Raw genomic sequence first — 27,789 nt, 5'->3', positions numbered from 1 at the left:
AGGATGTACTGATAGGGCAAATTTTTACCATTGCGATTAGGGAATAATGCCCAGAGACTTTCCTCTAAGAATAAGAGGCCCGGTATCGGCGTAGGCAATCACCCTACAGCCCATTAACTACAACAAAGCAGACTAGAGGTCAGAGAACACCTTTTTCTTCTTCTTAATTGGCGCGATAACCGCTTAAGCGATTTTGGCCGAGTTTAACAAAGCGCGCCAGTCGTTTCTTTCTCGTGCTAACTGGCGCCAGTTGAACCCACCAAGTGAAGTCACGTCCTTCTCCACCTGACGCAGAGGAGACCTTCCTCTTCCTCTGCTACCACCAGCTGGTACCGCATCGAATACTTTCAGAGCCGGACCGTTTGCATCCACACACCTAGTGAAGTCAAGTCCTTCTCCACCTGATCTTTCCAACGCTGAGGAGACTTTCTTCTTCAACTGCTACGACCAGCTGGTACCACATCGAATACTTTCAGAGCCGGAACGTTTATACCCATTCGGACGACATGACCCAGCCAACTAAAAGTCTAAATCTTTATTCGTTGCGCCATGTCTATGTCGTCGTAAAGCTCATACAGCTTATTGTTCCCGCGCTTACGCTTATTGTGACCGTCGCCAACGTGCAAAGGTCCAAAAATCTTCCGCAAAACCACCTCCTCCCCAGAATTACCAGAGAACACCTCCTTGCGTAGTAATCAAACTCACTTTCCACCAGAGAAAGGCGTTACTCCACTCTACCACAGCCGTTCTGTCGCTAAGCATTCCAAGCATTAAAGTCAATTCCGAATCCAGTTTTTCCAAATAGTTTGTGGTTACCTCCGGAATAGCTTTTACGACGCTAAATTCGAGCCTCTCCCCAGAGAAATTCTAATCACGTCAGATTTTTGGGCAAAGTTTACTCAAAGTATCGAAAAAGTACCTCTTAAGTAAAGTACCTCATCTGATACTAAGAACAGGGTGACCTTTGTCACATCTTTGCCATATCTTTGCCTTTAATTGGGTGCCTATCTAGTCATCTAACTCAATCCCAAATACCTCTTTCTCTTGTCGGGCAAACGATCTGACCCTTACGAGTAAACTAAACTGACCCATAAAGAGTAAATAAATATCAGGCCAAAGTTTAGCCATTTTTGGTCAAATCCGATCCAACACAAAAAGAACCCTTCCGCCGGAGGCCGGAGCGAAAACTGAAGCTCGGTCGAGCTTCACAAATTTTTAATTTTTTCGCTAAACTCAGCAAAAAAAAACAAATTTTTGCACAAACAAAACACGAGCAAAAGCATTCTTGTTTACTTAAAAACTGTTTTTGGTTATTTTTAAACACAAAATTCATAGACAAATTTATTATGTCGTGTAGGGCATAAGGAAGAAAATTCGCGCCAAAAAAAAGCGCAAATTAAGATCAACGAGAAAACCACGAAAAGTTAAAAAAGCGTCTTTGGAGAGCTTAACGTGTTAAATTCACACTCACACCCACACCCCAACACACACACAAACGCAATGAAAGTTGCAGGCCTGCGCTGGGGTAGATGTCGTAGAGCGAACCTCTTGATGTAACTAACCATGGCAATTATTTATATGCTTCAGTCGGTGGGTGACGGTGATTTTGATGAATGTACACTTTCCTCGAATGCGTGACTGCGTATGTGTGCGTGCTTGACAAATAATACTAAGTTCGCACAAATGCACAAAAATGTACAATAGAAAAATATAGCAAAATGTAGGAGGAGTAGGCGAGCCAGCCGCCGGCCGTAAGTGAGCTAATGTAATGTTGTTACTGCTGTGCAGCACTGATGTGTGTGTGCTTTTTTATTTTGTTTTGCTCTTTTTTTTTGCCTAAAGTTGTACCCTTGGGTAACTGCACTCAATGGGGAATTGGAATGAACTAGTTTCACACTGGTATGGTGCTGGCGAACGCAACTAAAATTTTACCTTTTGAAATTCAAGGAAATAAAAAAAAATCTATTTCATGCGGCAAGTTATTGGGCTGTCCGGAAAGAAATTGCCGATATTTTTTTTTTTCAAACTTAGAATGAACTTTAATCAATTATATATTTTCCCTTTTTTTCCATTACCTTTTGTCATCTTTCCGACAAATTCATTATTCCGCGTTCATAGAACTTCTGGCCTTTATTTGCAAAAAAAACTGAACCAAGTGCGATTTTATAGCCTCGTCATTGCCGTCAAGTTTTACCATTTAAGGAGTTCTGCAAAGACCGCAACAAATGGTAGTCTGACGGTGCAAGGTCAGCGCTATATGGTGGATGCATGAAAAGTTCCCAGCCAAGCTCTCTCCGTTTTTGGCGCGTGACCAAAGATGTATGCGGTCCAGCGTTGCCCTAATGAAATCTGACACCTTTACGATTGATCAATTCTAGTTGTTTCTCCTTGATGGGCGTATTCAATTTGTTCAATTGTTGACAGTAGACAACCGAATTAATCGTTTGGTTCCTCTGAAGTAGCTCAAAATATATACCACACCCTTCCAGTCCCACCAAACTGACAGCACAATTTTCTTTTGGTGAATAGCAGCCTTTGAAGTGGTTTGTGGCGCTTCTCCACAGGTAGGTAAGTAGGTTGGGTGGTTGTCGTAGCGACCCACTTTCGCAGGTCCATTGTGATACCACTGGAGCTTAGCCTTACCCTACCTGTTTCTTTTCAAATCATCCGGTAGCTTTGATAAACGAGCAGATGGGCTATGTCCGCTACATCGGTTAGAAATGCCGTATCAAGAGTACACAGCCTTCTCATAGCTAGGCTTTCACACTCACATAAAAGGTGTCTGACTGTTTCCTCTTCTTCTGTAATAAGACAGCTTCTACAGAAATCGAAGTACGGGTGTCCTAACCTTCTAGCGTGGCTGCCTATTAAACAATGACCTGTTAATACACCTATCATTTTTCTTATAGATTCTCTGTTGAGTCTTAGCAAGATCTTCGATCGACCGCTGTTCCAGTTCGGCCATGTCTGTCTGCTTAGTTCGCATGTTGTGAGGTTTTGCCAGATTGTATTTACCTTTTTGATGGTTTCCCTGTCTATAAGTCATTTACAAGTGGCTACAGGCATGGGTATCAGCGCCTTATCCAGTTTGAGATCAAGCGTTGTACCGGTTCGAGCAAGTTCATCCGCCTTGCAGCTTCCTGCTATATTACCGTGGCCTGGCACCCAGATAAGGTGCACTTTGTAGCAATTAGGTACGTCATTAAGAAGTTTAAAACATTCTGTTTTTGACGCGTGTGTTTTAGATTCAAGCACTTTTGTTGCCGCCTGACTGTCCGAGTATATGAAGACTTCAGTTGTGGATAATACTCTCGTTTTTATTACTGTGAGTCCCTCTTTCATGGCAGTGACTTCCGCCTGATATACACTGCAATGATCAGGCAGGTGAAATGATTGGCATACTCCGAGTTTAGCGGAGTAAACCCCTCCACCTACTTTGTTGTCTAGTTTTGAGCCATCTGTGTAGATGTTTATATCATTTTTCTTAACAATAAGTCCGTTATCCCATTCCTCTTTGGAAGGAAATACTGTGCGCTTCATCATACTTGGAGCGCATGATCGTTTTCGATTAACGTTATTGTAAACAATCCATTTTTCCGCACCACTGATACTCCGCTTCAAGAACGGATCGACTTCATTGCGTTTAAGATGCATATCCCTAACGTGGATTCGGTTTTTTAAATGAATTTCTTGCAATTCATGTGGTGTCCAAATATCAAGCCTTTTTTACCAGTCCAAGACTCTTTATATGCTCATGAACGGTTGATTTTGGTTTACTTAACTTCTCTCCAATCTCACGCAAAGTTAAATGACGATCTAATGCGATTAAAGCCTTGATAACGTCTGCATCGACATCAGTTGGCCGACCTGAATGTGGCTCATCTTTAAGTGAAAAATCTCCAGAATGAATTTGATAAACCAATTTCGACACAGTCTTTCTTTTAAGGCTTTATCACCATACAAATCGAGCAACTTTTTAGCAACCCTCTCTGCGCTTTTTCCTTTATGGAAATAATAATGTAAAATCCGACGAAAATGCTCTTTCGTGGGCTCCATATTAAAATTGACGCCAAGCAAACAAATATAGACAAAATTAAGCGCATTTTTTTCACAGCCAGGCTAAAACTGACAGCTAATAACTGTCATAAGAAAAAATTAAAATACTTAGTCACAAGCTATACAAAACAATTATCAACGTAGTCTATATGTAAAATCGGCAATTACTCTCCGGACAACCCAATATACAGGGTGAACGATATGATATTCAAAACACCATAACTTTTTTGTGTGAAATTAGTTTTTATTGATTTCAAATACAAGATTGTTCAAAAATGTTTACAATTTTAAGATATATTCACTTCAGCACGATATGACCACCTTTTGCCTTGATTATAGTCTTCAAACGGTTAAAAAATGAGTTGTATGCTGCACGAAAGTGATCTTGAGGTATTTTGACCCATTCTCGTATAATCGCTTTTTTCAGCGCATCCGTACTGGCATATTTCTTAGTCCTCACCCTGCTCTCCAAAATGGACCAGATGGAATAGTCCATCGGATTTGCGTCTGGCGAATTCGAAAGTCATTGTGTGGACGAAATGAAGTGTGGAACAGGATTTTTTAACCATTCTTGGTTCACACGAGCTTTATGAGACGGTGCCGAGTCCTGTTGGAACGTCCATGGTTTACGACCGAAATGTTTGCGTGTCCACGGCTCTAAAGCAGCTTCTAAAACATTTTCCCGATAATATATTAAGTCGCATTCACTTTGACACCAGGCTCGATAAAAACGATTGGAGAGCGTCCATCAACGGTCACTGCGGCCCAAACCATTACTTGCGATGGGAAATTTCTTCGAGTGGCCATACGTAGGCTCAAATTCTCGTATAAGTCAAGTCGGTTAAGTAAACACGATCGTTTTGAGTGTTTATGAACTGCTCAATTGGGAAACTTTTTTCATCAGAAAACATAATGTTAGGAAATTCGCCACGTTCTTGCAAGCGCAACAACTCCTATGCTGTTTCGCACCGAAATTTTTTTTGCAGGGGTGAAAGATCGTGTGCTTTTTGGGACTTGTTAGCCTTGACCGTGAGCTCATTTTTCAATATGCGTCGAATGCTGTCTTGCGCTATTTTCAGTTCTTTGTCCATTTTTCTTCCACTTCGACGTGGATTGCGTTCAAGTCGAGCCTTCACTTTCGGAACCATTTCTGGCGTTGTTGCGGTTTTTTTTTTGGTCCACCTCCATAGCGTTTTGCAAATCTACCAGTATCATTGTAACGTTTTATAGTGCGATACACAAACATTTTATTCACTTTGAGGTGACTGAGCTTACGAACAATGGCTGGGCACACGAACAATCACACTATTACGTTTGAATTCCATCACAGAAAAAAAGTTTCAACAAAACTGAGACACAAATGCTTTTGATGGCTCATAAACAAGATATTGAACTGTCATTAGAACAATTTTGACGTTGATGTCATGAGCTGTTTTACAGATACAAGCAGTGAGAAGTTGGTAACACTTCATATCGTCCCTTTAGTATTAAAATAGCCTATACATTTTTTGATGTTTTGAGAAAATGAATTTCAAACTTTTTGTCGAAAGTAGCTCTCACTCAAATCTCGTTATGTCTGTAAATATTTATTATTTTTTGACTGACGTTTTGACCCACTTTGTGGAACTAGAATTTGACAAAATTTGGACCACATATAAAATCGACGATGGAGAATCCAAAAATTCAATAAAAAAATAATAGCCTATCAGCACATAGGCTATTGTTATACTAAGGGGACGATATCGTTCATCCGGTGTATGTAAATGTGACATGCAATTTACCTTTTCCTTTCGTAATGAGAAACAGAAAAATTTTTCACTAAAATACGTAGAAAAAACTAAAAATATTAGGTTAGGTTAGGTTGAAGCGGTGTCCATTGTAGGGCACACTCAGGCTCATGGCTCATTGTGATGCCGCGTGGGGAACTAGCCCCTATCCCTCCTGAAACCAAAGTGTGCTATTCAAAAATTTCGCAAGATCTTGAATTTCGACAGAGCCGATGCCTTCTAATTCGTTGAAGAAATGTCCACCCAAAATGGCGAGTCTACGTCTGGATAGAGCAGAACAGTGATACAGAAGGTGCGGGATCGTCTCTTCCTCTTCCTCGTCTAGACAACGTCTGCAGAAGTCATGTGTTTGCACACCCATTCTCTAGGCGTGCCTACCGATCAGGTAGTGCCCCGTAATAACTGAAATCAGTGTGTTAAAACTATGCTTATCTCTTCTTAGTAGAAGTTCTGTGCGTTTAGCATTGAGAGTCGGCCACATCTGTCGGGCTATTTTGAAAGTGGCTTCGTTACGCCATCGTTCATTAGCTACTCTTACAATTTCCTCGCGGCTACGTAGTCTACATGTTTGCAAGGGTATACCTATATCATTGTCTATGTACTCATCAGTCAATTTGGTACCGATTTTCGCTAGTTCATCGGCTCTGCAGTTCCCCTCAATGACATAATGGCCAGGAACCCATGCTGTCACTGACTCAATCATCTCGTTAAGAGATGCGCTGCATTTCATGGCTACCTTGGAGGTTGTCGTCTGTTTGGTGAGAAATTTTATCGCCGCCTGACTATCAGTGAAAATGTAGATATCACCTGCAGATATCGCATCACACTGTACCAGTGTCACGGCTTTCATTATTGCCATTAGTTCAGCCTTAAAGACACTACAGTAGTTGGGAAGCCAAAAACTGAAGGAGATCCCCTGATGCTCGGAATATACACCTCCGCCCACCCTGCCCTCGAGCTTTGAGCCATCTGGGTATACATATATGTCTTACCATGTCCCGTTCCCACTCTTCCCTCGCGGGTAGGAGGGTCACGAACGTTGTAGTGGCAAGTTTAGGCGGAGCTGTATAGTACACCTGTCTGGGAAGGCCCAACGTGCCGTCCAGGATTTTACCGTAGCCATATTCTCTGTTTGACCACTTACTTAAAGTACTCAGCCTTACTGCTGCGCTGCGCGCAATGTACTTTGCCTGCAGGTCTACCGGAAGGAAGTTTAATATCACATATAGTGCATCCGATGGTTTGGTTGACATTGCACTGCTTACAAGAACAGATGCAAGCCTTTGAACCAAATCAAGTTTCTAGATGTTCACGCCCTTCTCCAGGGCGTTCCACCATATTGCAATATCGTAATAGAGAATTGGTCTAATTACTGCTGTGTACAACCAGTGTATCAGTCTGGGTTTCAAACCTCATTTTTTCCGAATGAGCCTTCCGCAGGAGTATAGCGCCGTCGTAGCTTTGCGTAGAAGCACGTGCTGTGAAGTACTGACTACAACCTACGGCTTATTCCCATCCCAGCGCTTTTAAGACGAATATTTGTCACTCCAGTAATTTTTGAAGATTCTCCGGGACTTAAATATCCCCGCCGTATTGAAAGGGTTAAGATACTATACTAAATATCGATAAAGCAAAAAACTCGATTTTTTGAAATTCCAAGACCACCGGGTCCCCCCTTAAGTGTGAGTGTATATGGGAACTAGTTGTGGGTTTATTGAGGGCATCAACCTTCCCTACCGAGCGCATGGACTTTCTTATGCTCACGCGCGCTCTGGCCCTGCAAATCTAAATGCAAATCCTGTTGTGGAAACTATTAGAGTTTTACTATATTTGTAGCAAATAAACATGGAGAAAAATTGTAGGGGAATAAAGAACAAAGATATGGTTTTCTATTTCTGATATCTATAGTACATGCGTGTGTGTGTGTGTGCCTCTCAATATGCCATATACTTTTATTTATAATAAGTGTATGTATGTATGTATGTGCACGTGCAATGCTTATGCACGAAAGTTATAGGTGTATTAAGTATTTATTGTCGTCTAGGTGGCCGTTGCACGCGAGGCTATTTTCAAACGCGTACGTAACTCACGATGCCATCACCGACATCGCTAACACCCTTAACGTCACCTTCTCCACGCATATAAAAATAACTCTGTGCCAATGTGGGTTTGTGGGTGTGTGGGCGGCGTTTGTTGGGTGTTTGTTTCGGAGGCAGCCCAGCAGGCACCCGCGTCTGTGGTTAGCAAAGAAAGCGCAAGTAGGTGTAGCGGCGTTTAGTGGGCGGTTGTTGACCGTAAGGCGGTGGTAGCGGATGTTGTTCATAGTTGTATTGCGGCATGTTATTGCAGCATTAGCTATCGTTCTTGCTGTTGTTGTTGTTGTTGCTGTTGTTGCTCTTGTAGGCACATTAGTTGCGTTATTGCGGTTCGTTCTATTCGTTTGTGAGTCGACTCGTCGATTACATTTCGTTTCGAAAATTCGTTTGCAACCTATTCATTCATAAAGCTTGCAACAACACCAGCCCATAGCAAATGGCAACAGCAACAATTACAGAAACAAACTACCGCTCAGCTTGAAAGTGTACACACACAAGTGGCAGCATCAAGTAGCCTACTCAGAAAACTTTGTGTGCGGTTCAACGTTTGTTGTTGGGTGGGCGTGCACGGCCACTGGCAGCTGGCTTAGGTAACTTACTCGATTTTTAAATCGTTTGAATTGAATTTCATGTAGCCAAAAGAAGGGGGCGGAGACGCGGGCGCCGGGGGTCAATTCTCGAGTGAAAAACTGTTTGCATTTTATGAGTGCCAATGTATTGTACAAATACAAATTCATAACCCATGCGCGCCATTTTTCCACACACACACACACACGCCCCTCACTTAACACTCCCGCTACTTGTGCGCCGATACGAAGACGTGGAGTGAAAGCTTGAAAATGATGGGTGTTGGGTGGCTTCTGTTGGGTAAACCGTTTCATGTGGAAGTAGTCAAAGTTGGGCACTTACATGGAAATTGCGTCTAAACCCATGCACACACACATACACATAAACACCTATAGGGAAGCATCTCTTTTTAATTTTTATATGAAATTTGCGGAATCGTGAGTGTGTGCGTGTGTGTGTGCGCGTGTTTGCTGCCGGTTGAGTGCATTTTAAGTAGTTTTTGTGTGCAAACAAGAAATTAGCATTTATTTCTGCCATAAATCGTGCAGCTAAATGAAAAATATTCGCATATGCACATTTGCACATTTTTAGCGAGCAAAATTTTACTGGTTGGGTAGCTTCGAACCCATTCGCTTTTTATGGTTTTTGGCTTCACAACACAAAACAAAAAATTAATATTTTCTAATAAATGCTTTTGAAAATAAATTTAAAGTTGCATGTTATGCCATTTTCCCGTTTTAGCGTCAATCTCTGATAAGGCGCGCTGGCAAACTATTCACTTTGCTCTACAGGGTTTGATTGAAAAGTAATGAGCCTTATTTTTTTTAAGCAGTTTTATTAAACCTTTTGGCTTATACAACTAATATTCTTCAAAATAGGACCCTTGAGCGTCAATACACCGCTGGTAGCGGTCCTTCCACTGCAGGAAACATTTTTTAAACTCATCCGCCGGAATCGCGTTCAATTCGGCAGTCACAGTTTTTTGGAACGCCTCGATGGCGTCGAAACGCCTCCCCTTCAGCTTTCTTTTCAGGCGCGGGAACAAGAAGAAGTCCGAAGGGGGCAGGTCTGGGCTGTAGGGAGGGTGGGGGTGCAGAGGAAGGTGGTGTGCGCCGGCGCATTGTCGTGATTCAGGGTCCAATTGTTGACGAGGTCAGGCCGAAACCGGGCGACCCGGTTTTCCAGCCGAAGGAGCACTTCTTTGTAAAATGCCGCGTTTACACTGCTTCCTGGAGGTACAAACTCTTTGTGGACGGTGCCTCGATAGTCGAAAAAGATGATAGGTATGGTTTTGACCTTGTATTTCGACATGCGCGCCTTCTTGGGTCGTGGCGGCTGGCTCGTGTGCCACTCCGCACTCTCTCTCTTGCCCTCAGGATCGTACTCAAAGCACCAGGTTTCATCTCCTGTGATACAATTGTGTAAAGTATTATCCTGTTCGTCACTTTCCAATACTTCACGACTCTTTTACACACGGAATTGCTTTTGTTCATCAGTCATAACCTTTGGAACCAATTTGGCACACACTTTGGGCATTTCAAGATTTCCGGTCACGATTTCACGCACATTGTAATAAGTTAAATTTAACTCTTCACTGATCTCACGTAGACTAGCACGACGGTCAATGTTCAAAAATTCACGAACCCACATGTTCACAAACAGACGATTGCGTCGTCGAAGGCCTTCCAGATCGCTGTTCGTCTTCGACGTCCTCCCGGCCTTCCTTAAACGACTTGTGCCACCGTTTTACCTGGGCACTGGACAGAAATTGGCCCCCGTAAGCCTCCTTGAGTAGCCCAATGGTTTCGGTACTCGTTTTGTTTAGCTTTACGCAAAATTTTATCGAATAACGTTGCTCCAACGATCGCTGCATTTTCGCCACTGCAAAATCCAAACACACTTTTAAAACAGCTTTCACGCGCGGAGCGATGTTGACTGCACCGCTGTTGCCAGCCAACTGGGACCGGTTTCTAGTGGACGATCATTTTCCCCCACCAGCCGGTTCGGTTGATCGCTTGGCAGACGCCCCGCGCGGGAAGGCTCATTACTTTTCAATCAGACCCTGTACATTTGCTTTTTACGTATCTAAGTATTTTTTTTTTTATGATGAGGACACATCGTACCCCCCGCCACCGGCGGCCGTCGTAGCCCAATGGGTTGGTGCGTGACTATATTTCGTAATTCAGAGAGAAAAAGTAGGTTCGAATCTCGGTGAAAGACCAAAAATGAAGAAAAGATTTTTCTAATAGCAGTCGCCCCTCGGCAGTCTATAGCAAACCACCGAGTGTATTTCTGCCATGGGAAAGCTCCTCATAAAAAATATTTGTCATTCGGAGTCGGCCTAAAACTGTAGGGAGGGACCTTTTTGTGGAACAACATCAAGACGCACACCAGAAATAAGAGCAAAAACACGGCCAAACACCCAAAAAGGGTGTACGCGTCAATTATATAATATATACATATATATAAGCATCGTACCCTGAACCAAACCTCCTACCGTTAATGTACGCATCTCTTCCCGGTACTTCTTCTTCGTTATTGGCGCGATAACCGCTAACGCAATTTTGGCCGAGTTTAACAAAGCGCGCCAGTCGTTTCTTTCTGAAGCTAATCGGCGCCAGTTTGATACACCAAGTGTCATAGTCTCTGCTATGACATCGCATGCTGCCATGTATTTTTCCCTGCTCTGTAGCATGGACTACGGCCCAGATTCTTTCCTGCTACAAAGCACCAAATATGCTGCGAAGAGCCATAAAAACGCTTACAATCGAAGAATACGTGGTGGACGTCTTCTATCGCGTTTACCCCACAGTATTCACAATGGGGATCCGATTCGTGTTTGAACCGATGGAGGTATGCTTTGAAGCACCCATGCCCGGTCAAAAACTGAATCAGGTAAAAATCCACTTCTCCGTGTTTTCTTTCGTGCCAACTTCATAATGCAGCCAGCTGGAATGCAGCGAAAGTGTAGGTACCTCCATTTGTGGAGCAACAATGGGACGCGCGCCACAAATAGGAGGAGCAGCTTGGCCAAATATTCGAAAAAGGCGTAAGTGGCTCTACTCACTAGCTTTAAAAATGTGATTGATAGTGATTATTTTACGCAAATATGCCAAGCTGAAGATTGGGTGGCAGAGAATATCTATTATTGTTGTAATGTCTCATACAGTTTGCTGATATGATTACATTTTTTACGCCAGTTTTTTGAGTTGTTTAAAAAAATTTTATTTTTTTTTTATTAAAATATTTATTTTTTATAAAAATATTTAGTTTTATATAAAGTGATAATGATGATGATAAGGGTGTTATGGCACTCACAAAAAACAACTTAGGAATAGCTAATTGATTTCTTAAAATGTTAGTGCTTGAGAGGATAGTGTAGGAAAATAATTTTAAAATACTGTAAGGTCTATGAAAAACTAAAAATTTAAGGAAAAAAAACTAAAAAAAAAAAATAATAGAATGTAGACATCAAATGCTTTTTTCAATTGAACTGCCATATTATTATAGGTGGCTTGTGCTTTTTTTTTTTTTTTTTTTTACTTAATTTGTTTGCATTTTTCTGCTTTGATATGCTCACTTATCTTACGTGCGACACATCCAAAGTATAAATTTAGTACTGCGTTAGACGCTTACTTTTATATGAACTAACTTTTAGCTTTCATTGGAAGACTATGCAGAATACCATTTTGCGTTTTCGTTCATGCTCTCGTATTTCTTTTTGTTACATTTGCAGATTTAGAAACGTGACAGATACAATACCAAGAACAAACAAAACAAAAAATATGAGTAAAAATATGAAAATAAAAAACCATACAGATTTACACTCTAAACGTTGTAGCACTCATTCGGGCTTAAACTAGGATCAGTTGTTCGAAAATTAAAAAAAGAAAAAAAAACAAAGAGAGAGCACTCAAGCAAATTTACATAGATTACTTATTGCGTCGCCTTATAATCCTAATCACACATGCACATGCATACATACATACAGATGCCATTGCATAGCCGTATGTGAAAACGGCAGGGAGCAGAGCAAACCAAAAACTAAAACTCAAGAAACAGACAACACAAAGTAAAAGCAAAATATAAGAATTGAAAATAAAAACTGAACTAGAGTATCCCCCTCCACTGAAGGAAACGTAATCGAAGAGCAGTGTGAAGCGCGACAGAAACCGCGGATTAACCGCGGCATATTATGTCACGAGACGATTACAATCCTGTAACTAGCTCTGGTGTTCGTAGCCCGGGTCGCTCAAGGCGGCTCACGGAATTGCCAACAGTCGATCGATCGCCATCACGAGACTACGGTACACGTGGAAGTCCTCTAGGTGATAACCCCCAAAAAAAAATACAATTTTAATATTTATGCAAATACATAAATTATTGGTTTATTTGAAGTTTTTTGAGATTTTTTCACAGTTTTCAGTTGTAGTCTCTGATAAGCAAAAATGCATTTAAATGGAAATGGCAACAAGCAAACAATTATGATTTTAGTTATTTGAAAAGGTTTGCAATGCAAAAGTAGTGACCAAGCAAATTTGAGTTGATTATCTTAAGCAAACAGCACCAAGCAGTTAATTAGAATAATTATGTACTAAAATTTGATACGTACTAGAAATTTAAAATTAAAATTAAATTATTTATAAGAACCAGTTTCAATTTCAATTAAGAGGTGGATTGTTTTGCAGCAGCTGGCTAGGGCACAAAAGTTATCAAGTTAATGAGCAATAAAAAATTAATGTTAATTTAGTACTTAACAAAAATACCAAACAAATTAGAGGACAAGTACTAAAAAGAATTTATTAGAGAGTACTAATAATGGAGTTAGTTGTTTTGTTAAATAATTTCTTTCATTTTTTAGTACTGCTTGATGGACTATTAGAACTTAGAGTCAATTTTTAGTACTAAAAATGTTTTACTTAATAGGAATACCAATTTAATGAGCGCAGAAGTACTAAACACCATTTATTAAAGTGTACTAACAATGAAATTTTTTTTGTGTTAAAAATTCCATAAAATGTTTAGTACTTCTTGATTCACTATAGAATTTAGTAAAAATTTTAGTACTAAAAATATATTATTTAGCAAGAGTACCAAAAAATTAATGGAAAAGTACCAAAAATAATTTAACAGAACACTTAACGACAATACCAAACAAATTAGTTGAAAAGTACTAAAAAAAATTTATCAAAGTGTACTAATAATGAAATTATTTTTTTTGTTAAAACTTAGCATGATTTTTAGTACTAAAAATGTATTACTTAACAGGAACGCCAATCAGATGAGCGTAGAAGTACTAAAAACCATTTATTAAAGTGTACTAATAATGAAATTAGTTTTTTGATAAATAATTTCTTTCATTTTATGGTACTTCTTGATTGACTATTAGAACTTGGAATAACTTTTAGAACTAAAAATGTTTTACTGAACAAGAATAACAAACAAATTGGTAGAGAAGTACTAAAAGAATGTATCAGAGAGTACTAATAATGAAATTCTTTTTTTTTATTAAAAATTTCATTAAATTTTTAGTACTTCTTGATTTAGTTGTGCAACTTAGTATAATTTTTAGTACTAAAAATGTATTACTTAACAGAAATGCCTATAAAATGAGCGTAGAAGTTCTAAAAACCATTTATTAAAGTGTATTAATAATGAAATTAATTTTTTTTGTTAAAAATTTCGTTATATTTTAGTACTCCTTGATGCACTAGTAGAACTTAGTATAATTTTTAGTACTAAAAATTTAATATTTAACAAGAGTACCAAACAAATTAATGGGCAACTACTAAAAAAAATTAATCAAAGTGTACTAATAATGATAAATTTATTTTCAAATAATTTCGTTAATTTTTTAGTACTTCTTGATTGACTATTAGAACTTGGTATAATTTTTAGTACTAAAAATGAAGTAATTTGTTTTTGTTAAAGTACCTCTTGATTGACTTTAGAACTTAGTACAATTTTTAGTACTAAAACTCAAATTAATTTTTTTATTAGATAATTTCTTTCATTTTTTTAGCACATTTTCATTCGCCAGTTTATTTGATTTTTAGTACTTTTTATTTTGTACTAATTTTTCTGCTTCACTTAATGAAATTTTTTTGTAATCATTAATTATTATTGTATTTTTTATTTCCAGCTAATAAAATTTTTAGAACTAAACAATCGAACTAATTTCTTACGACTAATTAATTCTTAGGGGCCTCATTAATTTTACTACTAAAAGGGTGCTAAAAATTTGTGCTTAAAACTTAATTAAAAGTATTAAAAAAAAAAAAAGAGTTTGCACAAAAGAGCTGATTAATGAGTACTAAAATATTTATTTAAACGTAGTTACGAATAGGAAGAAGATAATTAATTCGTTTAATTAAATTGATTAATTCAAAATAATTTAAATAATTATTTCATTGAATTAATTAAACATGACTTAACTAATTAATTTATTTAATTGAATTTAAGTTTTTGTTTTTGTTAATTAATTTAATGAGTTTTTTAGAACTTCTTAATTAATTTTTGTACTACTAACTAATAAAACTTAATTTAGCTAATTTTTCTAATAATAAGATAGTTTAGTACCACAGAATTGTATTAATTTTTTTAGTACTGGTTAGTTAGACCCTTTTTATTTATAGTATTAACAAATAAGTATTAGTACTAAAACATAAAGCAGAAAATATTAGTACTAAAACTTAAAACCAAAAAAAATGTTGCATTAAAAACAAAACAAAAAAATATTACTACTAAAACACAAACAAAAATTGGTGGAACTGAAACCAAAATAAAAAATTTTAGCACTCAAACATAAACAAAAAAATTGTTTGTACTAAAAATAAAATTAAAAATATTAGTACTAAAACTAAATATTGTTATAAAATTTAATCTTGGTGTACTAAGAAATGAGTTAAAAGTTCTAAAACGATAATTGAATAATTTGGTTTCAAATAAATAAGTTTTAGCAAAAAAATTATGAATATTAATGGCATAAAAAATAAATAAAATTATTTAAATTTTTATTTTTTAGTTAATTTATTTAAATTTTTTAGTTCTTACGAGTATTAAGTAATTTTTAAAACATAATAATGATGTGCACACATCTTTAAGTTGCCATACATAAATTCAAAATCCGTTTAATACTTTACTATTTTTAGTACTAAGAAAAAAGATTTCAAATGATTTTAGTACTAAAAATCTTTTTTCTAAAATTAATTAAGTACTAAACTAAGAGAAAATGTTTTTAGTACTAAAATCATTTTAAATCTTTTTTCTTAGACTAAAAATGTTTAAGTACTAATCTTCTGTTGAAACTAACAATTTAGGACTAAATATTTGAAATATTTTTTCTTAGTACTAAAGAAAAAAAATTTTTAGTACTAAAATCATTTGAAATAATTTTTCTTAGTACCAAAGAAAAAAAATTTTTAGTACTAAAATCATTTGAAATAATGTTTCTTAGTACCAAAGAAAAAAGATTTGTAGTACTAAAATCATTTGAAATCATTTTTCGTAGTACTAAAAATGGTTAAGCACTAAAGTTCTGATGAAACTAACAATTTTAGTATTAAAATCATTTGAAATCATTTTTCTTAGTACTAAAAATGGTTAAGCGCTAAACTTCTGTTGAAACTAACAATTTTAGTATTAAAATCATTTGAAATATTTTTTCTTAGTACTAAAGAAAAAAGATTTTTAGTACTAAAATCGTTTGAAATCTTGTTTCTTAGTACTAAAGAAAAAAGGTTTTTGGTACTAAAATCGTTTGAAATCTTGTTTCTTAGTACTAAAGAAAAACTATTTTTAGTACTAAAAGCATTTGAAATCACTTTTCTTAGTACTAAAGAAAAAAGATTTTTAGAACTAAAATTATTTGAAATCTTTTTTTTAGTACTAAAGAAAAAAGATTTTTAGTACTGAAATAATTTGACATCTTTTCTCTTGGTACTAAAGAAAAAAGATTTGTAATACTAAAATCATTTGAAATCGTTTTTCTTAGTACCAAAGAAAAAAGATTTTTAGTACTAAAATAATTTGACATCTTTTCTCTTGGTACTAAAGAAAAAAGATTTGTAGTACTAAAAGCATTTGAAATCATTTTTCTTAGTACTTAAGAAAAAAGATTTTTAGTACTAAAATCATTTGACATCTTTTCTCTTGATACTAAAGAAAAAAGATTTGTAGTACTAAAATCATTTGAAATCATTTTTCTTAGTACTAAAGAAAAAATATTTTTAGTACTAAATCATTTGACATCTTTTCTCTTGGTACTAAAGAAAAAAGATTTGTACTAGTAGTACAATCATTTAAAATTTCTTTCTTTTTTCTTAGTACTAAAAATACAAATGAATAGCTCAAAGCATTAAAAACTAGTTACTTAAATATGTATTTAACTAGTACTAAAAAACGTAAGTGTTAAGTAGCAAAACGATTTTATAAATTATTAAGTACGAATTAATTAAACTTTTTAGTACTTATAAATGAATTAAGCGAAAACATTTGTGTACTAACTGGGTGCTGCAAAATAATGAGAAGTACTAAAATAAGCTTATTAAGTACCAAGATTATTAGTAGTTCTAGTGCTAGTATTAGTACTAAAAATAAAAATCTTAATTAGTACTAAAACAAATAAATTAAGGAATACTAGAAAATTTAACTATTAAAATAGCACCAAATGATTTAATTTATTAGTGTTAAAAGCTAAGGCTGCGCTCTCAGTGACAGCAGATACAGAAATATGACATATCAATCAGTATATAGCAACTCCATGACGGAATTTGAAATCAGTTCAACAAAAACTTAGAGAGAAACTTTCACTGGCTATCTTTGAGCACCAAAAGGATGCAAGGGAATGATGACAAGAAAAAATCCTCGCCAAATAAACTTTGAATTTCGAGAACAGACATTTTACATTAGCTTTTCATGTCAAAAAAAAGAAACAACTAAGATGTCAAACTACGCAATTCTTGGTGGCTCCTTTATTTCTTAAGAGAAAGATTCTATTTTATTACTTTTTTGCAAGACTATTTGCTACTTATAGTCAGGGACTTATGCATACCCTTTCCTGAATCATTAAAAAATATATCCAACAATTACCAGCACCGAAAGATTTGTGCATTCGCAACATAAATTCCTATGAAGGCAGAAGAAAAATGTTGCATATCTCAAGGAGGACTGCCTTTTAGCTATTTTAGTTTCCGTAGACTGCCAGACAACTCCTTACTAACTGTGGACAGTGCACTTCAATCCAAGTACCTACTCCACTGGCGACTTTAGCACCGGCCGCATAAAAGTTAAGTGCATTACGTTTGGAGCCAAAGGTCTTACGCCATTATTCTTTTTCGATAGTAATCTTAAACTTCTTGCCTCTTTAAAAAGCGGAGCTATGCAGTCCATATAGTCCTTTCATTATTCACCCATAAAATGGCTGCTTCACTGTGCCAGCATTTCTCTGAAAGAAGGCGGCCATTCAAATCCATCCGCCCAGTCCTCTTGGTGCAACGAGGATCGCCCGCATCACAGTGTGATTATGTGTACATATAAGTATATATTTTCTTGGTTCCTTGGTGGACCATAGGGTCCCTTGTATAGGTCTCTTATTTTCAATACTATTGATATTTATTTAGGTATCTAAGTATGTATGTATGTAAGTACTCCCCTTCTGTTCTCGTGCAGTGATGTATGAAAAAGAGAATTGGTAGTGAATTGGATTGAAAACTTTTATTGAGCATCTAAATTAAGAATTGCAATGTATCAAATGTTTACTCTCATATATTTGCCATGCACTCGCATACGCACACATGCACACGCACACACACACGCATTTAAGCCACGTTGTTTGCATTTATGCGTTATCAGGATTTTTACAAAAGGCCAATAAATCAATACGAATGCATTATTTGGTAAAGGCATAAAAAGAATATTATATTTGTAATTAAGATGTGTGTGTGTGCGCGTTGACATTTGACCTCTCCGCGTGGTGTGCATGAAAATATATGAGCGTGAAAATATATGTACATATTTATATTGAAAATTTTTATTAACTCATAAATAAATGACGACAATTTGTATATTCGTAGTTGTGTGTGTGCAGCAGGGAACACATGGAATTGACATGTGCAGTTGTTTGAGGAAAACGGAATTTAAAATTTGTTCAACTCAGAAAATGCAAATATTTTTGCGCCACTGAGTGAGGCTAATTGCACGACAACAGTTTTCAAAATATTAAAAACAAGAAACTAAAATTATATAGAGTTGGTTATTATTATAGTACAGTTTTTTTCTATTTTTCTATTTAATTTTTTTCGGTGCTGAATCGCATATTTGACTGGTGGAAAAGTTGAGGGTGGAATTGTTTAAAATTTTCAAAGAAAAGTGTCTAAAGGTCTTTGTAAATATCTGTCTAAATTTTGCCCAAAAAGGTTTGAGAACGAAATTTTTATTCCACTCATGGGCTTTAGTTATTTTTTTTCAAGTCACAGTAAATGCTGATACAAAGGGTTTTGTGAGTTGTTTGGTAAGAGTTGTTATTCCCGTAAAAGTTCAATGGTGTCTTTGCTTGTGTGGCACGTAGCGCCGTCTTGTGGAAAATAAACGTTGTCCAGATCAATACCATCCACATGAAAGAAAATTTCAAATTAGGCAACCTCACCGGTCACCTAAGTATCCTAAATAAAGTCAAAAACTCCATAAGTATGGCTCAAGCTTCAGACCACATTGACCCAACCCTCTGTTTCACAAAAGGATACACAGTTACCTTTTCTGAGAGGAACGAGTGGAAAACAAACCCAAAATGGATGAATGATGATTCACAAAAATGGTACACTGATGGATCAAAAACACCTTATGGTGTAGGAGCAGGAGTAGTGGGGCCCAGAATCCACAAATCATTCACTCTCACCAGGGACACCACCATCTTCCAAGCGGCATTATACGCAATAATGCAGCAAACATCATGCAACGTAGAAATCACAAGAGAGTAAAGATAAGAATTCTCTCGGACAGCCAATCAGTTCTAAAAGCTTTAGATAGCTATACCTACAACTCAAAAACTCTCTTAGAATGCCACAAGGCACTCAATAACCTGGCATCCAAAAACAATGTCTCGAAACGGCAACGAAAAGATAGACTTTAAAGCCAAAAAAGGGGCAGCTGTAAATTTCATCGGACCTCGTCCCATGTTTGGATTTAACAAAAACTGCCTAAAACAAAAAGTAAAATACTGGGCTAAAACTCTAATAAATCAGCATTGGAACAACGTAGGGGGTCTTAGACACTCCAAAAAGTTCTTAAGTTTCAATGCTAAAAGAGCTAATATGGCCCTCACGTTAAACAAGAGAGCATTCGCACTCTCACAGGCGCGGGTCACTTCACCTGCAACAAACACCTACATAAATTAGGCATAACTAACACCAGCACCTGCAGATTTTGCTGCGAAGATGAGGAGTCTATAGAACATCTCATCATCGAATGTTCGGGGTTGAGGCATAGAAGGAAAAGATTTTTAAACAAGTTCATGCTTCAGTTAAACAGTTCAGGTCTTCATCTAACCTTCAATCACTCCCTCATAAGGAGCTGGTACAATTCATAAGCATACTTAACAGTCAATAGACAACATAGGGTGCACAATAGATCAATATGGTCGCAGTGCTAAAGGCCCATACTATAACCCTTTACTACCATTAACCATTAACCATTAATACCATCCAAATCCGACCATAAAAAATCGTTAATCATCTCTCAATAGCGCAATTCATTCACCGTAACTGCTCCTCCAGCTTCATTTTAGAAAAAGTAGGGTGCAATGACTCCGCCGGACCATAAACCGCACCAAACAGTCACACGTTGAGGATAGAGAGGCTTTTCAACAATACCTCTGGGATTTTCTGAGCCTCAGAACCGACAATTTTGCTTGTTGACGAAGCCACCGAGGTGGAAATGGGCCTCATCACTCAAAATGATTTTGCAATGGAATTTTCTGGACCATTTTCATGCATTTCAACGACCCAATCTGCAAAGACACGATGTTGTTGATGATCGGCCGGCTTGAGTTCTTGTGTTAACTCGACTTTATAAGCCTCAAGACCCAAATCTTCATGCAAATGTAATGACGTTTGATGAATGCCTAATTCCAAAGAACGACGAGGAATGGACAAATCTGGGTTTTCTTCAACACTTTCGGCTTCAACAGCACTATTTTCGGCTGTTCTTGAGCGACGTGCACGAGTTTTTATTCTTCACATCACTAACTAGTCCTAACAGTTCGAATTTTTTCACCAATTTCTGTATTGCGGTCCGACAAGGTGCTTCACGATGACCCAAAAATGTTCGAGTTTTACTTTTTTTTTCTGACTATGTTCAAGTGGTGGATGAAGATGTTGCTGTCTCCGGATCCCTAACCAATGGCGAAATTTTATCTGCGACAGATAAGAATGAAAAGAGCAACGATGAAGATGCAGTTGATCCATCAGAACCTTTGGCAGAGGTGTCTGTTAAGGTGGCAAGAGCCTCATTCGATAACTTACAAAACTTTTGTCTACAAAACGAAACTGATGGCACTTTTTCTCCTTAAAAAAACAGGCTAGAAATTTTCGAAATGTGCCGCTTACTGAAAACCTCATGCACTGATCACATTTTTAACTGCGAGGTTCTTCGCCGAATGCAACAAGGCAGACAAGTCAAGGAAGATTACTTACGTAGGGCATATTTTTTCTAATCAAAAATACAGACGGCTTCAACGCATCCTGGAAGGAAAAATGTAAGACAGACGTAGCATAGACAGAAAACAAATGTCATGGCTGCGTATTATTAGACAAAGGTTGGGAATCAGCAACATTCGAGACCTATGGAATGCGACGAGGAGACGAAGTTGCTTTCAGCGAAATCTCAAATAGTATACTTAAACCACAGTGAAGGCAAGGCATGACGTCAATAGTTGACGTGTGCCCGGTGGAATTTGTTCAAAGCTTCTACTAACTCGGCTGCACTTTCACGGAAGACGGCGGAGCAGTTGAAGATGACAACTGGAACCTAAACAAAGCAAAGGTGGCCTTCAGGTGAATGCATACAGTATCGACGAGCTGGCAAATCTCCAGACATTCTTAACTGCGAATATTCAGCTCATGTGTGAACTCAGTATTGTTGTACAGCTGCTCAACATGGCTGGTCTCCCACACCATCACAAAGAGGCTGCAATCTTTCGTCAACAAATGCCTCTGTATCATCTGAAGAATATTCTGGCCAAACACCATCAGTAACGACGCACTGTGGAGATCAACGAATGAGTGAGGAAAGTGGTGGTGGATAGGCCACAGGCTTTGAAAACAACCAGATAGCATTACGAGAACGACCACGGGCTGGAACTCGCAAGGGAGCAGAGGTCGCGATCGGCCAAAGAATACTTGGAGAAGGTCGATGTTGCGCAAGGCAGCAGATGCCGACATGACATGGGGCGGCGCGAAAACAACAGCCCAGAACCGTGAACAACGAAGCGTACAAATTGTAAATAAAAGGGCTTATACTTTTATGTAAGACGCAGTACTTTCTAGAATAGCTGGCCCACTGCACAAATACATACAGATAAGGTGAAGAAATGGATGAAGGCTACAAAAACGAACTAAAATAGATCGGAACCTTTTTGTAAGCTCACCAAGGCCCATATGAAAGAATTTATCAAAAGAAGACAGGTCTGTGAAGACAGGTAATTCATACAAAATTGTGTGAGGTATCAAAGACAACGGCGGGTTCAATAATTTATACTCCTGAAGAACATCAAATAGATTCCGAAACCTGGATAAATCGGGCTTACGAACTCTCTCTCACTACTATGTGTGACATTTTAGTCCAATACAGTGTTACAGTGCATTCTACTTCTGCTTTGATTGGTGCGATAAATGCTTAAGCGATTTTGACCGAGTTTAACAAGCGCGCCAGTAATTTCTTTCTCGTGCTAACCGGCGCCAGTTGGGCACACCAAGTGAAGACAAGTCCTTCTCCACCTAATCTTTCTAACGCAGGGGAGACCTTCCTCTTCCTCTGCTACCGTCAACTGGTAACGCATCGAATACTTTCAAAGCCGGAGTGTTTGTACCCATTCGGTCGACATGACTTAGCCAACGTGGCCGCTGGATCTTTATTCGCCATGCTATGTCTATATCGTCGTGAAGCTCATACAGCCCATTGTTCCATCGCCTGCGATACTCGTCGTCACCTATATGCAAAGGTCCAAAAATCTTCCGCAGAGTCTTTCTCTCGAACACTCCAAAGGATGCCTCGTTGGAGTTTGTCACCGTCCAAGCAACTTTACTACGGCAGATCTACTCTGCAAAACTTGGTCGAAAATATGTGCGAAGCGCACAAAAACCCTACTCAGTTTCGGCAAACCGGGCAGACGCCTAACATTCTCGCTCTCTGCAGGGCATTGCTTGCTTGGCCTACACGCTTGAGCGTTTCTTGAAACGACTGCTGTAGAAGTTAACTGGAATTCAAGGACAAGCAGACTGCAGCTTAACTGTGACAATATTTTACTCTCTAGGTAATGGATTTGAAACCTCAGTCGAGACTTCTTTAAGGCACTTAAAGGTTTCAGATCCATGAGCACCAGAAATCTGACGAAATTTATTTGGAGCACAAATGGGTTTGAAGGTAATTGCAACTCCCTGCGGCATCACAAGAACGCGCAGCCTAAATGTGTCTCATTAACCAATCTTTGGTTGCAGATAAGTCATGGAGCAAAGCGCACAACTAGAAGGTTTCTCCATCGGTACACAAATCTTAGTATTGCAAGCTCACTAATGTTTCAAAGAGAGGACTGTTGAAGTTGGATAGGACTGTGAGCCACGTTTTGAAATTGACTCGCTCAAGGGATTAAAGATGCATAAAATGTGCGTTAAGGAAAGAAACCGTGGATCTCAGTGACGGTATGTGCCCAGCAGCACTTGCCAGGCTAGACTTAAGCTGATGCGGGCAGTACAGCTGCAGAGTTGGGAATACCAAAAAGAGAGTTGGGTTCCACAAAGCACTAATCCAGAGGGCAGAAATATTATAATTTATTTTTTTTGGCTGGTTATTCAAAGAAGTACTTTTGCAAATATGCAGTACAGTGGCGAAGATGGTGATCCACAACCTTTACTTTGTAGTCATTCCAGCTGATGTGTCGAAAGTTACCCCGTATTACCATTAGACAGTAGTTGCTACAAGTTAGTGGATGCCTATGGAGTCCACGGTGGAGTTTTTAGTAACGCTTCTGGGAGCAAAACACCGCATCGCGGGGGTAACCAGTTCAGTTTGTTGCAGTCTTCAATAGTAAACTATGAAATGATACTTTGGTTTGCGGAGATCTAATGGTAGCTCTTCTACTGTCTAACGTTCGCAAGAGAACGTGGGTAGTTAGCCGTGATATTTGGAAGATATTCAATTCAAAATATCGCTGGGAGGATGCTTGGAAATTTGCCAAGCGAGTTTACGTACGTTACGTCAGCAGAACGCAGAAAGGCGAGCAATAGAGCTGTTTCAGCAGTGGTAGCTAGAGCTAAATAATATTAACGCCCTGGGCCGCGTCTAAGCATACCGAACTTCCTGACAAGTTCTAAAGCTAACATGAAACAGTATTCCACAGGAGGTCGACTCAGACGTACCGACGACAATTACAGACGCTTGAGTTAAGACTCGCGACCATATCCTACGCCGACAAGACGGTAAGCCCCCTGGTATTATCGCTCGCTTTCAAAGTTCCATCTGCTTCATTAGGAAAATAATGGTGTCTCCATCAGCGACGCATAACCTCCATTTGGCGTAGGTAGAGAGCCTAGACGCAGATTTATTTTGTGGCTCCACCCTCGATGTAGTGCAAATGCGGTCACGGTGTGGAAGTCAAACGAAGAGCGGAGATATCTTTTAGTGGGAGGGTAGGTTTCTTTATTTGGTGCGACGGCCTTATTCAAACTGTTTCTGACATTTTTAGCCTCTCTTCCCAAAAAAAAAAAAAAAATTAAGTAAAAAATTGTCTGTCAGTTAAATTGTGGTAAAATGTAAGGAAATTTTCGAGCTCCAAAGCGGGCGCTCCTGTGGCTGGCAATTCGGCTTGTGGAACCCTGCAGTGGTTTTCCTCAGTAATGACGACAGACATATGCAAGTTTAGGCTTCACGAAGTCCGCCTATGAGGGCCACTTAATCGCGCTCTTAGAATTTTGATAGATTTTCTACAACTTCGCTCGCACTTCACCCATCAGTCAAATGTATAAAATGGTCATTATTTATTTATTTTTTTTTTATAAAAATCTATGTTTTTTTTTTTGTTCAAAATATTTAATATAGAATAATTACTATTAATGTAGTCAAGTAAGAACTTTTGTAAAATTTGTTTAACTTTCAGTTTACTTGCGTAAACGTGTATACATTTATTAATATATGAAAGTTGTACTTGTAATATTCTACTTTATTGTTTTTTCTTTATAAAACAAAAAAATGCAAACTTGAACCTAATCTTCATTTTATCTTACATCACGCATGCGCATGAAACATTTTTCTGTTGCATTTATCATCGCTTGGCGCAATCATTTTCATTTTCATTTTTCGTTTCAATTTCATTTTATTTTATTGTGGCAATATGTTGCATACTACCATCAACACACACAAACACACACACACACATAATAAATGTATACACCCCCTCTCCCTCCTTGATTGTAAAAAGTAGTTTAGAAGTAACCAAATTTAGACTTAACTCTTCCCAATTGGCCATCAGGCAAAGATTGCCTGTGCAGTCGTGGAGGCTGTGTCGGTTTGTTGCAAGACGCCTCGCACTCATTTCTACTTACGTCTAACAAATAAAGGTTCCTTCTTTGTGTCGTAACACAATAAGGCAGCAAACTGGATTACAACTATGGTTAGTCAATGCATTCATTCATTCATTAATCGCTCCATTCATTCAATGCGTCAATTAGTCGGTCATTAATGCATTCAACTGACATGAATGGCAACGCTTAACTGATGAACTCGTTTAATTTGGTATTCCCATATTTGAGTTTCGCGCCTTAGCCGGATTTTGTTTGAATGTTACATTTGCAACAGACCAGAGAGCTGCGCTTGTCACAAAGCAAATTTAATTTTTTGTATTCTCACTAATCCCGCGTGAGAATTTTGACAATTTGTTTGTTCTTGATTTCATTTTAATAACTTTTTTTATAAAATTATATGCAGTTCATTTTCCTACAAAAACCATATAAATTCAAGTTTCAGAATTTGAATTTTTTTTTTCAATTTAAAATAAAAAAAAATTAATATTAACATTTGTTTAAATTAAATTATTTTTAAAGTGAGAAATTTTTATGGAAATTAAAAAAAAAATTAAATTAAAATTATTTTTAATTAAATTAAAGTATTTTTAATTTCCATAAAAATTTCTCACTTTTCAATCAGAATTTTTAGAAAAATTTGTCGGGTACGCATTTTTATAGCCCGCGGAGAATTTTGACGCAATAAGGCGCAAGTTTGAAGTGGCTGAAAAGTCACTTGATTTTGAAAGAAAAAACTTTTTTTATCCATAAAAATTTCTCGCTTTTTTATAAGAATTAAAAAAAAAAATTCGAGTACGCACTTTTATTCCCCGTGGAATTTCAATATAATAAAGCGCAAGTTTAAAGTGGCTGATAAACCGCGTGGTTTTTGAAAAAAAAAAAAAATTTTCCGATGTTGTCTATTTTCTGCACAACAACGCGGTTTTCGAAACTATCCATAAAAATATCACACTTTTTAATTAGAATTTTTAGAAAAAATTTGGGCTACGCAGTTTTATAGCCCGTGAGTCGTAGTAGCCCGTGGCGGTCTTGACCATTTTCTACACTAAACATTTTAAGCCGGCCTTCGAAGTTATCCATACAAATTCCTCACTTTTTAATCAGAATTTTTAGGGAAAATTTCGGGTACGCAGTTTTAGAGCCAGTGGAATTTTGGTATAATATAATAAAGCGCAAGTTTGAAGTGGCTGGAAAACCGCGTGATTTTTGAGAACCCATTTTTTTCCGCGATGTTGTCTATTTTCTGCACAAGAACGCGATTTTCGAAATTATCCATAAAAATTTCACACTTTATTATCAGAATTTTCAGAAAAAAATTCGGGTACACAGTTTTATAGGCCGTGAATTTTAGTAGCCCATGGCGGCCTTGTCTATTTTCGCTACTCAAAATTTTAATCGGGCTTTCGAAGTTGTCAATATAAATATTGCACTTTTTAATCAGAATTTTTAGAGAAAATCTCGGGTACGCAGTTTTATAGCCCATTTTAGTATAATAAAGGGCAATTTTGAAGTTGTCGATTGCTTAAAAAAAAACATTTTTTTTTGCTGGCGGTGTTGTCTATTTTCTCCACAACAAATTTCAACGCGATTTTCGAACCACTTCACGCTTGCACTCTATTGCACTAAAACCCAATGAGTTATAAAACCACATAGCAGCCATTTCGCTGAAATGTCTGCTTACACATTTGGAAAATTTTCCATAATTTTTTATTTTTTTTTTGTAAAATTTCACAAAATTTGAAACTTGAATTTATATGACTTTTACAGTAAAAGGAACTACATTTCCATACAAGAAATTATTAAATTTAAATAAAAAACAAATAAATTGTCAAAACTTGTCAATAAGTCACTGGTGCAATGCGCTCTTATTATTCTTGATTGGCATAACAAACAGCTTATGATCGCTCATGGTCGAGTTCAGCAAATCATGTAAGTCATTTATTCCTTTGCTCTCTCCTACGTCAGCTAGCAAGAGCAAGTGCGCCTAAGTCCTTCTCCACTTGGATTTTCCAATACAGAAGTGCCTTCCTCTTCCCATGCCAACAACAGCGGGTACCAAATCGAATAATTTCAATGCTGGAACATTTGTATTCATTCCTAAGATTAGGCCCTGTTAGCTGCCGGCATTTTTAATAGGGATATTTTTTTCTGCAGCAAACTTGGTCAGTAATCTCATGAAAATAGAAATACGGAAGAGCTTTATATTTTATCAAAGTCCCTTTCAAGCTCTATCTACAAATTTTGTAAAGAAATCCTAATATGTAGAGAGCGATTTCTTGGCGCCCTTAAAATAATCATTTGTCTCATCAATGGCCAAGGATGTACAAGAAACACTAGTTCACTTCTACATCTAAAAAATATACTGCAATTTCACCATTTGACTGGTGCGATAACCGCTTAAGAGATTTTGGCCGAGCTTAACAAAGCGCGGCAGTCGTTCCATTCTCGCGCTAACGGACGACAGTTGGAAACCAAGTCCTCCTCCGTCTGATC

General features: G+C 37.5%; 1 protein-coding gene across 1 annotated transcript in view; it reads left to right on the top strand.

The window, feature by feature from the left end:
- Nucleotides 1-27,789, top strand: part of LOC128867922 (plectin) — a 226,479-nt gene that overhangs the window by 29,563 nt on the left and 169,127 nt on the right. The window contains exon 3 of the mRNA XM_054109549.1: nt 12,243-12,834. Coding sequence (XP_053965524.1) covers nt 12,702-12,834 — 133 coding nt within the window. The 5' untranslated portion in view covers nt 12,243-12,701. The remainder of the gene's footprint in view (nt 1-12,242; nt 12,835-27,789) is intronic.

This window comes from Anastrepha ludens, chromosome 6 (genome assembly GCF_028408465.1).
Source record: "Anastrepha ludens isolate Willacy chromosome 6, idAnaLude1.1, whole genome shotgun sequence".
Lineage (NCBI taxonomy): Eukaryota > Metazoa > Arthropoda > Insecta > Diptera > Tephritidae > Anastrepha > Anastrepha ludens.
The sequence above is the reverse complement of the archived record's forward strand: the minus strand, read 5'-3'. Positions and strand labels throughout refer to the sequence as shown.